This window comes from Pristis pectinata, chromosome 10, assembly GCF_009764475.1.
Source record: "Pristis pectinata isolate sPriPec2 chromosome 10, sPriPec2.1.pri, whole genome shotgun sequence".
NCBI classification, from domain to species: domain Eukaryota; kingdom Metazoa; phylum Chordata; class Chondrichthyes; order Rhinopristiformes; family Pristidae; genus Pristis; species Pristis pectinata.
Window position 1 is genome coordinate 37,529,100 of NC_067414.1, and position 14,394 is coordinate 37,543,493.

The 14,394-nt window shown below is 38.4% G+C and overlaps 1 protein-coding gene across 6 annotated transcripts in view; it reads left to right on the forward strand.

The window, feature by feature from the left end:
* Positions 1-10,029: 10,029 nt before the first annotated feature.
* mms22l (MMS22-like, DNA repair protein) overlaps positions 10,030-14,394 on the forward strand; it is a 116,868-nt gene continuing 112,503 nt past the window's right edge. For 2 of the 6 annotated variants that reach the window (XM_052024834.1, XM_052024830.1), the window contains exons 1-2: positions 10,057-10,181; positions 11,411-11,590. In XM_052024834.1, coding sequence (XP_051880794.1) covers positions 11,415-11,590 — 176 coding nt within the window. In that variant the 5' untranslated portion in view covers positions 10,057-10,181; positions 11,411-11,414. Of the gene's footprint in view, positions 10,182-11,395; positions 11,591-14,394 lie in introns of all 6 variants that reach the window. The other 4 variants (XM_052024828.1, XM_052024833.1, XM_052024832.1 and 1 more) reach the window with 3 other exon arrangements.

Below are 14,394 nucleotides of genomic sequence, written 5' to 3' on the forward strand. Positions count from 1 at the left end.
AGCTTTGACAAGAAGATAAATTTTAATGATTGTCATAAAGGAAGAGATAGTTGCAGAGAGTTGGAGAGGTTCAGGGAAAGAACTTCAAAACTTAAACTAGGTGCTGAAGGTATAGAGCTAAAACAAAGGGAGGGAGTATGCAGAGAAGTATACAGAAGTAACCATGGAGGAAGACAGCATTCCTGGTAGGCTGTTGGGCTGTAGGAGGTTACAAAGAAAGTGGCTGATCATTGATACACTTACACAAGAATGAGAATTAAAACTCAGATTCAGATTGGTTCATTGACACATACACCAGGCTGCAAAGAAATTCCTTGCTCACATGAAGCTCACAGAGTAAACAATATACATGGTAAAAATAAATACAATAAGTACAGCAACGAACACAAAAACAATAGAATGGTGCAACATATAGTTGTGCATATTGAAGTAGTGCAAAAAGAAATGCTGAAGTTACAATAACAGAAAAGTTTAAATTAACGGTTCAAGAACGTGGCAGCACCACAGGGAAGGGAATGCGAAAGAGGTGATTGGTTCAGAAGGCTGATAACAATGGGGAAGAAGCTGTTCTTGAGTCTGGTCATCCAGGCTTTCAAGTTCCTGTACCTTCTCACAGAATGTAGAAAAGGAATGGCCAGGGTGGCAGGCATCCTTGATGATACTATGAGCCTTCCTGATGCAACACACCATGAAGATGAGCTGGATGGAAGGATGTAATAAACCAGCGATGGACAGGGCAGTGTTTACCACTCTCTGTAGGTTCCATCAATCCAGAGCAGAGCAGTTACTTGGATACTTTCTATAATGCATAGAAGTTCGAGGGAATCCTCATGAATAAGCTGAATCTTCTCAGATGCCTTATAAAGTACATACACTGATGGATTTATATACTTTCCCACAGGTTTTGTGTGCTTTTTTGATAAATTTTATTGTTTCTTTTTTCAATGATTTTTACTTCTCTAAACATTTTAAACAATCGTACATTTTGAATGGCTCTTAATATTATCGATGAGGTGAGGCTCCAACCTTAATCCTGCTTCCTGTCAAAGGCTGGCATGGTGTTTTGGGGGCAGAACCTCAGCAGTACACAGCCTGAGGCACATTCACTACTGAGGTATTGTAACATCGCTTGCATATAAAGGTTCAACTCCATTAACCCACACATTCGGCTCAAGGAAGCAGCTGGTAGTCATTGTACATGTGGGAGGAGACTGCAGCAGCTGGGGAAAATCCACATGGTCACAGGGAGAACACGTAAACTCCACACAGGTAGTACCAGTTTTATAAATCAGCAAGTCCTGAACAGAGAGATTCAGGTCATATGTATCACAAATTCAGGTGCTTTTCATCTGTTAACTTTAATGGAATGTAATTGCAAGGACCAAGCTCATCCCACTGTCCGGATGTCCAGTAAGCACTCCCATTAGACAAACAACAGGAGGGCTGACTCAGCAGTCCTAAACAGCTTTCCTAAAGAAGAAAACTAAAAATGAGCAGATATTTGTTAATGTCTGAAACTTTGTTCAGGCATTGACATATTGAAATGGAGATATTAAGAGTGATGGGATGGTTTTATGGAGGGCAAGGTGAAGAGGTTGACCATTTTGTGGAGCATTGCAGAATATTGAGCTCAGGTGACTGAAAGCATAGCCACCAAAGGTAGTGTGAAAGAAGTGAGGACAGAAAAGATAGGGGTGGCAAAGTGCACAGCAGTTAGTGCTGCTGCTTCACAACTCCAGGAACCCAGGTTAAATCCTGAATTCAGGTACTGTCAGTGTAGAGTTTACATGTACTCCCTGTGACTGCATGGATTTTCCTCTCAGTATTCAGGTTTCCTCCCACATCCCAAACTCATGCTGGTAAGTTAATTGGCCACTGCAAATCATCTTTAAGTAGTAAAAAGAATCAAAGGGGAGTTGGTAGACATGTAAGAGAGAATAGCCTACATGGAAGTAAGTAGAGGAGAAATGCAACTAACGTTATTGCTCTGCTTGGAAGTAGCACAGACCCAATGGGCTGAATGACTACCTTCCATGCTGTAATAAATAAGAGCTCATAAAATTTATAGGAGTCTGTTGTGGGGCTCAATTAAAGCATAGAATAAGGTCAGAAAAATCTTTTTAAACACAAGATTAAAAGCTATAAAGTTGGAATCAACATAGGTCAAGGAGGACAAGGTTTGAGCGAACACTTAGGGAGAGGAAGAGGATGGCCAGGTGGCCAGGGGATCTTTGGGACAGTTGGGAACGTGAGGTGGCAAACGCTTAGGTGAAAGATTCAATGGCAGATGGACACAAGTAGGACAAAGGAAGGGAAAGGCCAATGTTACTGTGGTGGCAGTACACAAAGGAAAGAATACGGTGTCAAAAGCTCAGCCCTTTCTGTGAATGTTTATGATTGGAAAAGTTCAGTGTGTGATTTAAGTACCACTGCACAGCTGTTTGTTGTCCAGTTGCCAATTGGCCAATAGGGTCTTGGAGTCATACAATATGGAAACGGGACCTTTTAAGGAGAAGAGATGCTCTACCCAAGAGGATGATACACGCACAGGCATTCAATATATTAAAGAGAGAGACTGACAGATTTTTAGAAATTAAGAGATATCAAGAGATATGGAGTTCGTGCAGGAAAGTGGTGCTGAGATAAAAGATCAGCCATGATCTCTTTGAATGGCAGAATAAACACAAGAGGTCATATTGCCTTTGCCTTCCAAATCTTCTGTTCTTATTTAGGATTTAGGTAGAGTAAATGAAAGAGGTTAGATAACCAGAGGCCACAGATTTAAGGTGACTGAATAAAAAAGCAGAAAGAACATGAAGAAATATTTTTTTAATCTTAGAATTAGGAATGTTTTTCCACATATAGTGCTGAAAATAAATTCAATAGCAGCTTTCAAAAGGAAATTGGGTAAATATTAGAAAGGGAAAAATGCAAAGATATGGAGAAGGAGACTGGGGCTAACTAGATTGGTCTTTGAAACAGGCAGCATAGTCTTGAAGATCTTCTGTACTGTACTATTTTAATTCAACGATCAAGTAAAGGTGAAGTGTTGGTGGGTCACAAGTGTGATCAACTGCTTAGTCAAACAGATGGGTCTTAAGAAGGAAATGAAAACAGGCACAGTTCCACAAGAGGTTGCGGCCCATAAGTCTGAAGGCAGGCCACTAATGAATGGGTATAGGGAGGCAGATATAGGAGAAGGGAGATGCACATGAGGATGATGTCAGAAGAAGGGAGCACTCTAGAATGCTAGAGGCCTGGAGGAGGTTACAGAGGTAGATAACAGTGAGTACAAGGAAAGAATTCAAACACAAGAAGGAAAAAATACATTTGAGGTATTAGTGAATGGGAGCCCAAGTAGGACTTGTGTTGAGATAGGTAACTGGGACTTAATGCAAGCAACCGCATTTTCGATGTGTTTAAGTTTACAGATGAGAGACTGGCCAAGGCAGTAGCAAAAGAATGAATGTGACTGAAAAGTGCTAGAAATGAGTGTTTCTTATTCCTGCTCCCAATTGGCCAAAACACCCTCAAGTTTCTCTGCTGCCCATGGTCTTTCCCATTCCCTCACTCGTCTGATAGTAGGTCCACATCTTCTTCCCCATAGTCTACTGCCATGGTCTTCTGCTGCTAGATTTCCACTCCACAGTCAATCAGACTGGGAGGAGAGGAGCAATAATGACAGAGGCCTGAGAATCAGAGAGCGATACAACACAGAAACAGGTCCTTCAGCCCACCGAGTCCAAGCCAACCATCAAGCAACTATTTTTACACTAATCCTACCCTAACCCATTTTATTCTTTCTACATTCATAAAAACTCCCCCATCCCAGATTCTACCGCTCATATACACACTAGGGGCAATTTAGAGTGGCCAATTAACCTACCAACTTCCATGTTTTTGTAATGTAGAAAGAAACTGGAGCACTGGGGGAAGCCCACATTGTTACCTGGAGAACATGGAAACTCCACACAGGCAGCAGAGGTCAGAATTGAACCCAGATCACCAGTTCTGTGAGACAGCAGCTTTATTTGCTGCACCACTGTGCCATCCCCAGTCATCTTCACAAGAAACTAATCGCAAACCCCTGCACCAACTGGCACCTTAACTTTACATTCACTTATAGAATCATCGGCATGGAAACAAGTCAGTCAGCCCATCACATCTACATCAACCAATGGACACTCATCCGTATTAATCCCATCTTCCAGCACTTCGCCCGTTGCCTTCTATGCCAAAGTGATTCAAGTGCTTGTCTAGACACTTCTTACATGCTGTTGGTGTCTCTGGTTCCATTGCCTTGTGTTAAGTATGTCCGGGACTTTCAAGTTCTTCTTATCCATGCCTCCCCTCCCCCACCCAGCCAACCAACAATGCTGGTACCCCATGACTCATTCACATCCCAGTAAATATTGGGAATAGCAAATTGTAGGTAAAATTGTGCTTTGAGATGTTACATTTGAGAAAAAAGTAGATAATGGCTTGGATTTTGCAGTCAGTGGTTGAGTGACAGCTCTTAGCATTGGCATCAAACTTATTCACCAAGATTTAGTGATCTCTCTGATACAGACTTCCCCTTTATCAGGTGCCACTTCAAAGGGATCTCTGGTATGCATTAACAGTCAATCACATCAAAATTTCTCATAGATAGTAAACCAGAAATTGATAAGCATAATATAGAAATTGTTGAATTATATGGAGGCCATTTGGCCCATCTAATTCATTCTGTCTTTTTGCAGAACAGCTCTGTTAGTCCTATTCCTTGATCTTACCTCTGCTCCATAAGTTTTGTTTCCTTCAATTATTTATAATACTCCTTTTTGGGAAGCTTGATTAATCTGTATCCACCATCTTTTCTGGCAAACATAAACAATTCTCAGCATGAAAGTTTTCATAGAGTTATATCGCATAGAAACAGGCCCTTTGATCCACCATGTCCATGCTCATCTATACTAATTCCTTTTACCTGCACTTGGTCCTTCTCTTCTTCCTCAGACTTCCCTTGGTTCTTTAATCAATGAATATCAAAATCTGCATCCTCTGGTTCTCAAATTTTCTGCAAACTGGAACAATCTCTCTAAAATAACTCTAATCTCTAAAAGAAGACTTCCAAGGACTCATGAGCCTTTGAGAGGAAATATTTGCCCGATATCTGTCTGAAATGGATGGCTCCTTATGGTTAAACAGTGACCCTGGTTCTCAAATCTCCCATAAAAGGAAACATCGTCTCCACATCCATTCTGTAAAGACCCCTCAGGTTCTTGTATGTTTCTATCAAATCCCCTCTCACTCTTCTAAATTCCAATGCATAAAAGGTGTTCTTGTCCAACTTTCCGCATAAGGTAACTCACCCATGCCAGTCTAGTAAACCTTCTCTAAATCACTTGCAATGCATTAATATGTTATAAATGTGTTTTTTAAAATTAATATGTTTCAAAATATGGAAATGTGGCAATTACAGTACATGTACATCAGTTTTTTCTAAGATTCTCACAGGCTTTGTGCATAAAGGCATAATGTTTTCAGGGAATCTTACAGCAAAGGTGGTTTGTAAATACCTGCAATTTTTGTTAATTCAACTCATTTCCCTTGATTGTAGCAGAGAAGGTTGAAAAATAGTTCATCCTGTAGAGGAAAGCTGAATCACTGAAAGCAACTTCTAGGATTTCCATATTGAGCAAGTGCGGAAATTCTGAAAGTGCTTTCAGGTTCACAGCAAAATATGGTAAGGGTTGACAATTTTGCCATCATGACAACTGGAAAACCTGCGTTAAAATTGTTGCTTCCTCAACGAATGTAGATATTTTGATTGGAGTCAAAATAATGGAACAGGAATGCAGAAGCACTATAGATATTGTTCGATACAGAATTGAGAATTATGGGATCTTTCAATTGACCTGCTAAGTTACTCCAATTGATTTTTCTCTCCTTTGCTGGATGCTGGCTTTCTTTTCTTTCTATATAGACTGGAGATTTTAAGGGAATCCATGAAGGCACAGTCATGAATGTGAAACAAGAGCAAGCTGCAAGTGGCCTTTCCAATGAACTAACCTTCACCAGTGCTCTGTGGAAGGTTGAAGGTTTGTTAGAAGAGGTGGTCAATAGATCCAGTACCTAAACCTTCTTAGATCATTAGACTGAATGATAACAAAAAAAATGAAGCTTGGCACGAAGTAAGTACCTTGTCTTTACAGGTAGAAAACAATATTCACAGGCCTGTTAGTATTCTTGTTGTTTCTGGCCAGCTGCAGACAGAAAGCTCCCCAAATGGCAACCATCATAATCCTTGCTTTGCGAGGTTGTGGTCTGTGTCAGGGGACTATCTGGTCTTGGCTAATCAAACTGAATCTGAAAATCTGGGCAAGTTCAGGTCATATTAAGGTGAGTGTCCAATGTATCTGACTAATTCATGGATGTATATTAGTAGTGGCATGCAAGAAAATAGCCTGTATTATTTTCATGACAGTACTTTCTGACAGCTGCATCTGTAAAGGATGTTCAAAAATGACACAGAGCTTCACAGTAGCATTTTTGTTTAAAAAGACTCTGATATTGGAAAAGTACCAAATCATTCTTTAGCAGACCTTTCTTATTTTTGGGTGAAATTTGCAAACTATTTTTGAGAAATCTACAAAGATTTTTTATCTGGTTCTGATAAGTTAAATCATGCGTTATTCTACATTACATGCCCACAGGGTCTAGTCAAGTGAATTGTAGACTTGTGAGGAAAAGTTTCAGCATACTTCACTCCTCAGCTCACAAGTTGCAAGAACACACTGCACAACAGTGTGAAACCAGTATAAAACTGATGTTGTACTATTTTGCTCTTGTTTGTATTCAGCATGAATCATTATGTGCAAAAATGAAAGCATTAGAATTATTGCTGTCTAAAACTGGTGATCCTATCCTCATGCTTTCTTACAATAAGTCCTTACCAGAAATGATAAAGAAGTATATTGATTTTGTTTCTTCTTTTTTAAATATTTTTCAGTTGAAAGTGTCAAATGAAAATGACAAATTTAAATAAATAAAAACTTGTTTTCTTAACTTTAATTCTGGACTGATAAAATTCCCTGTCAATCTTTGAAGTAGGTACAAGTTTTGGTCAATTTCACCTACTTGAAACCATGCAAAAATATATAAAATATGAGTCATTATTATAATATGACTATGTTGAAGGTCAGTGGAAGCTAAACAATGACCTTATATTGTCCACAAGCATGTTTTTTTAATATAATTTAGACAACTGTGGCTTGGTGAAAGCAACATTTTGGAAAGTACAGAATCCTTAAGAGAAAAGTCTTTGCAAGAGCAGCATGTAATACAATTGTTGTCACACTGTTGATTAAATTCTGTAAGATGATATTCTTTCATTTACAGGAGAGGTAAATAACAAGTCTGAATTCCATGCCACAAAAAATTGATTATCAACAGCAGGAAAACAAATTTACTGGAATCACGTTAAGTGCGGACAATCCAGTTGGAACCTTAGGACAATGCATATTCACAAGATGCATGTAATTTATTTGGTAAAGCAGCATTAAACTGCATAATAAGACACTCGAAGTGTCTGCAATTTCAGATGAAATAACTACAACCTAATAATGTTTTTGAAACGGCACAAGCTTGCTGAGAGTCTCAGTGGACCATCCAAGAAGATGCAATTTCATTAGTTACACCATATACTGTGTTTGAAATATGTGTTCCAGCAGTTTAACATCCAAGTACTGCCTTATGGAAAACTAATTACTGAATCACTAAGAGCTCCATAATGTCCTGCATTAAGTATCACGCATCATACATAATGCATGTATAACAGCCTCTGCACTCTGATTACAGAACACTGTCATTAAGTGAGGAAATTAAAGATGTGAATAATTCACCGAGTGAGCTTATTTGTCAGTGCTGTGTTGTGAAATTAGAAATTCTAATGGGTGCTGCAATTTTTTTACTCAGTTGGCACAAAGAACAATTTTAAGATACATTGTAAAAATTAAAGATAATTGTCTTATTTCTGAGGATGTCCATTCAATTTCTATTTTTTGTAGGTTCCATTCATATTGCAATCAACTTATTCTTTTAAATAATACTTTTGTCAACAATGGTTATCAAAATAATTCTACTTTGCATAATGTAATGAATCAATTTATGATAATCATACGAATGATACTGGAATGTAAACAATAGATATATTTTGAGATAATGTTGCAAAATATAAAATGTATATAAAGGGTCACTTATTGACAATAAATTATATAGCATTAAGCCATGTAATGCCTTTCCTAATTTAACACAAACATTTAGTTATTTTACATAGTAAGAAATAAACACGTTTATTTTTTTTCTAAGGTGGTTGTTGGCAAAAAAAATCCATCACCTAACGACCCTGCTCCCCAAGGCTTTTCATAAATGTACTGAAAAAAAATCAATCATTGCAAATCTAAATAAGGCCTTAAATATATATTAGGTCATACAGTACCTCTTACCTCAGTTCCACACAATGTTGAGATTTATTTCTGCGGATTTTCTCTAAAGCCCAGAGACAGGGACAGAGTCCACTTGACCGCACATAACAGCATCTTCACCAAATGCTCCCAGCTGTCAGATAAAATATTATCAATACTAACAAAAATATATCCCCCTCTGGAGAACTCTCTTTCTCTCTCTCATTCCCTCTGTCTCAAATCTTTGTGCTATTTCCTTCGGCGACATGAACCGAAAAAACACGGAATGTTGATGTTGCTCATTGCAAATCTGAAAAAGTCCCGGCTGATTTCCTCAAATCACTGGCTGACAGGACATCTAGGGAAAAAAATACATTGTAGACATTATAGAAAAGGTGAAGGATTCTTTCACTGTAGAATGATGGAAGCTGCATCAGATTTCTCTTTCTCTGTGTCTCAGTTTTTTTTATATAAGGAGGGGAATGCAGACACAATAAGAGAGAGGGAGAGAGGGCTGTCAGTGCCGATAAATCTGCATATGGAAATACGGGTTATCCTGGGTGCAATTTTATTTAACTGTGATGTACTGTTTTTTAATTAGACAAGAACACACACAGATAGAGAGAGCCCCAGCAAGAAACAGCAACGGGCTTCATCTCAGGCGGAGTCACACGAACTAAGCATACTTCATTTACGTCCCATGTCTGCATTTTGTTTTAATTTCAAAGAAAAAAATACTAATTATGAAAATTCTTCTGTTAACCCAGTCTTTATATTCACAACCCCACAGTATCGTTCAGCATCACTGTTTTTGAAAACGTAAGTAACTGAACAGTGGCACAACAAAAAGTTGTTTCCTTGAGTCTAGTTTCATCAAACAGGATTTACTTAAATAAATCATTGAATAGGATATGCAAATTATATAAAATATATAGTTTAATAATAAACATATCAATTATATCATTTTTGTTAAGATCCTTCAGTTTTTAATTTAATGAGCCATTCAATTACATTCCTACACATTACCTGATTGTTTTTTAAAGCAAGAGCAAAATATATACATTTTTGGTTTACGAGTTGGTCTTAATTACAGATCAAGCAGAATTTATTTTATTTCAGGCGATTGATGCAAAGCATTTCATTCCGCAAAGCAGGGCACCCTTCTGAGCCTGGCATGCGTACACTTTTTTTTAAGATGGGCTGCTTTAAGAGGAAGCCTATTTTATGATATTTTCCGAAGAAGAATTTAGATGCCATTTCATGAACAAGTATAAAAACTCACTTCACTGAGTTTGCTGCTAAAATCTTTAGGTATTTTCCGTCTAGGGGTCATGCCACAAAAGCAATATGTAAAGGAACAAAGGAATGATTAGTTTCCAAGTCCGGAGATGAAATCGCTTAACTTTTAAAAGAAAAGTTTTAATAAAAATCCATACCCGAACCTATCTATACTTTTGTATCTTTCTTTGGGAAATTATCATTTTTCGTTTATAAATAGATTGGATCATTGCAGACGATCCCTAACTGAAAGAAGCACGGCTGGGGAGTAGCAAAAGGAAGATCAAACCAATCACGAAGCCCCTGGCGTTCGCTGACTCAACTCCCTGACCAATCATCAGTTGAGGGGCGGTCGGCCGGCGGCGGCAGTGCGCATGCGGATTTCGAGGTCACTGAAACGCGGGAAGCAGGAAAAGAAACTTGCAGAAAGCCGAAAGAAAGAAGGTACAGAATACAGAGGTACACATCATGTAGATTTGGGGTGGTAGTACAAGCCGTGGCTGCTTATGTTGCCAAGGGATGACATGGAGGTACTGACCTTATAGCTAGGTCTGGTTATCATGAAGTTATTGGCTGGTCATGTTGACAAGGGCAGAAATGGCGATGCAGACGCTAAAGACAGAGACTAAGCAAAAGATCAGATGAACGGGGGTTTGTGAAGGAAGGTGTGGTCTTATAGATAAGGGGCAGGTCACAATGCAAATCGTGGCTTATTATGTTGAAAGGGGTTGAGGTAGAGATAGTTGCCCCATAGACGACAGCTAGTCATCTCGGTCATATTGACAAGTACTGAGATAGAGGCAGAGGTACAGATCATTTAGAGCTGGTCAAATACTCAGGGACTAGGAAGTATACATTATGTAGACGGGGGCCAGTCATACAGCCAAGGGCTGGTCGTTTAAATGAACTAAAGTCAAGGTACAGAGCACATAGATGGAGATGGTAACAGAATTGAACAGACGGATTGATTTTGAGGTACAATTTACGCAAGATGAATAGGGAGAGGTCATATTGATAAGGAATGAGATATATACATAGGCAGGGGAGGGACATAAGTGACATTCACCATCCCTCACCAAACTTAAGTGTTAATGGCTTTAAAAGTTTGATGTGACAGGCCCATCCAATTTCTTTTAACAGCACATGTAGGCTGGCTTTGTCACAAGGGCCAGGTTAAAGGTAAGCAGGCTTGTTGTAAAGGCGGGCGAGGATCAAGATTCAAATCATGCCGTGCCTGATCAAATTGGTGGTGGTCATACAGAATCTGGTCATGGCCAGGAGCTGGTTTATACAATCAGAGTCTGAGGTATGAGCACATATTCCACCAAGGGACAGTTCTATAGAAGGGACTGAAGCAGGGATACACATCCTCAGGCATATATGCAGTGGCTGTGATAGAGTTATAATTCATTGATGCCAGGGTTGATGGAGAGACAAATATGATGGAGAGAGTATGAGTACTAATAAAGGGCAGATAAAGGAGCAGGTCAGAGGTGACAGAAGTAGATATATAGATAGTAACATGGACATCTCTACTAATTTTGACATAACTTTGTTGATTATTAGTACTGTAACTGGTATTGGTCTATGTTTGTGACATTATTACCTGTTTTGTTGCTTTATGGTTAAAAAAAAAAGTCTGTGTGTGAACTGGTGGCTGAAACAAGTCAAAGCAGTGTGTTTTCCAGGAAAATGGACGATGACTTTGGAGGATCCCTGACTCCTCCTGTCTCTCCATGTGAAATGGAAGGGATGGAGACAGATGTGCAATGTTGCAGACCCCCTTGCTTCTCCTGCACTTTGGATCAACGCGATGGGGGAAAACCCTTTTCTCCTCACGGCTATCTGGCAAGTGGATCGCTAAACCGGTACATATTATATAAACTAGTATTGTGCAGCTAGTATTGTTACATTACTGTTGGCTAAAGATTCTCAAATTGTGGATGATATGACCTCCATAACAATAACCTTATTTATTCAACTTGGGTTAGACCATATTTCCTGCAGTATCATCGGATGGATTTTGTCTGAGCTACCACTTCATGAGTATTCAATAAAAACCAGTGAACAGGAGCAATCAGAAACTAGATAAGGCTCATTGAACATTATCCTCTATCCTTAAAGGGTTGAAAGGCAAGTATGAGGAAATTATGCTATATTTGCCGAGCCCTGGTCAGACTCTATCAGGATTACAATTTTGGGCAATGCATTTGCAGGATGACCACATTGGTACTAATGTTTAAAGAGACTGATAAAATGGTCAGGATTCCACTAACGTTATCCTTTGTCAGTAGCAGCAACTTCTGGAATTCTGTGTATGTGAAAACAAAATTCAGAAGTTACCGTTAGTGGATTACCACTGAGCGGCAAACTGTGATGCTGGAGTTCAGCAAGAGAGCAACAAGTTACAGTGATTCACAGCTACCATGGAGCTGAAAGAAATATTTATTAAGTTAGATTTTTTGTGTATTATTAGTGTGTTTTCAAGTGGTTAGGTGAGTCTTTGCATTTTTTATTAATGGTTTTCAATAGTTTTTTTTATTGATTTCAGAAAACAATTTACCTTTGACAGTTCAAGCCAGATCATGGTGTGACTTGATGGCTGTCAATCTGTTACCTTCTCTTTGGGTGGGGTGGGGGGGGGGCTTGTTTTTGGCTGCCTCACTTAATGCTCTTATGATGAAGGAAGACCTTTTTGTCTTGCAGAGCCTCATTACTGAGGAATTCTCTAGCAGTTGCCAGAAATTCCTTCTCAGAGGATCTTCATAGTTTATTGCAGATTTTTTTTCTTTATGAAAGGTCAGTAGTGAGGTGACCATGCACTCGTACTGACTGCAAAATCTGGGTCATTGGAAAAAGTGGAGAGCAAATGGATTGGAATTGTGTTTGTTATTAATGGATTAAATTGCATAAAATTGGCTTGTATAATCTTGATTTTTAAAGTTTCAGGTAATCTAGTTAAAGAGCTTAAAATTATTCCAGGATTTGATTATGTCAATATGGGAATAAAAAATATTTCCTTTGAGCTAAATCAATTTTTTTGGTAAAAAAAAATAAGGAAACACTTTTTCTAAATTAGGAGATCTGAGAAGTACTGCTCAGCAACCTGTTGGGACAGTTGAAAGTTTTACTCTGGGATTGATGGATTTTTAGTAAGTAGTGGTATCCATGAAAAATGTAGCAAAGATGGTTTTGCCTCAGAAGGAGTCCATTTATCCCATCTGGGCCGTAAAGCTTTTCCAGCAGAACAATCCATTCCCCATCTCTTTCATTTTAATCTTATTTTTTTTCAATATAAGTGGAGTTGAGATATGATCTCATATAAAAGAAACACAGAAGAGCTTTGCAGAAATAAACCCTGTGTTCCCAATTTCTGGTGAATTAAAGTGGAATGTTAATCATTCAATGTAATCTCGAGTGAAATGCAATGGACTTGGCTAATGTTGTGTTGGATGAGTTGTACTTTTTCTTAGAAGGCTCTTTTATAAGTGTTTTTGTAAATGGAATCACATTTATAGGTTGAAGTAAATCGAGATTCCAAAAACTAAATTCAGGTCATATTTATAATTTTAAGGATGCTGAAGAAAACATGTAAAGGCAGAATTCATTTCATGTGGGCTTCTGGAACTATTTTGAAATTATCTCATTCTTTTTCAAGTCGAATGTATTGTTATATGCACGATGACGTGCATGCACAGGTGCAATGAAAAACTTGCTTGCAGCAGCATCAGAGGCACGTAGCATCATATAAGCAACAGCTTTTGTGAATAAAAATGCAGCAATTGATTTTCAAATGGCAAAATCCCAGAAAGACCAGTTCAGTTATGTGACCTTTTTTTTACTTGTGTTAATCAAGGGGTAAATATTGGCCCAGAAAGAGAATTCCCTGCTCTCCTTTGGAAAATCTTTTGCGTGCACTTAAGCAGATTGATTAGGCCCTCAGATTAATTCTATTCCAATAATCCACCCTGCCCTGGGTACAGCATGTAATGTTCAACTATTATGTGCTTAGGTAGGCTTGAACATGTAGGTTCTGATTCAGAGGAGAGAGTACTGTTGTAGTAATCATCTAAGGATTGGTAACTTTACTGCAGATTTATATGTTAGGGAATTTGGTACTTATTTTTTTCCATACTACAACAGGGATTGCAAATTTAAAAAAAAATCAGTGCCTATAAAGCACTTAATGCAAGTCTTGTCATCACTCCAGGTACCACTTCAGAGACTTGAGTGCAAAATGCATGCTGATGCTCCAGTGTAAACCAAGGCCACACTTGCTTTTTCAAGTGGATTTAAAAGATCCTATGACTTTTTTTGAAGAAGAGCAGGACATTTACCCCTTGTGTCCTGGCTATTATCTGTCCCTCAATCAATGCACTAAGACAGATTGTCCAATCAGTATCACATTGCTGTTTGTAGGGGTTTATCTGCAAATTGGCTACTGAATTCTCTATGTTATAACAGACTACATAATTCCAAAGAAGTCTATTGGCTGTGGAGCTGTGTGTGCCCTAAAAGGGATGTGAAAAATGTTGTATAAAAGTAGATCATTTCTCTCCACAGTCAAAGATATGTTTAAATCCATCTGTTTAATGTTTTATTGTATTGCTAGTATCATTTAATGCTTGCACGTAATTTGACAATGATTGATTTGTTTTGAAATGAATTATTA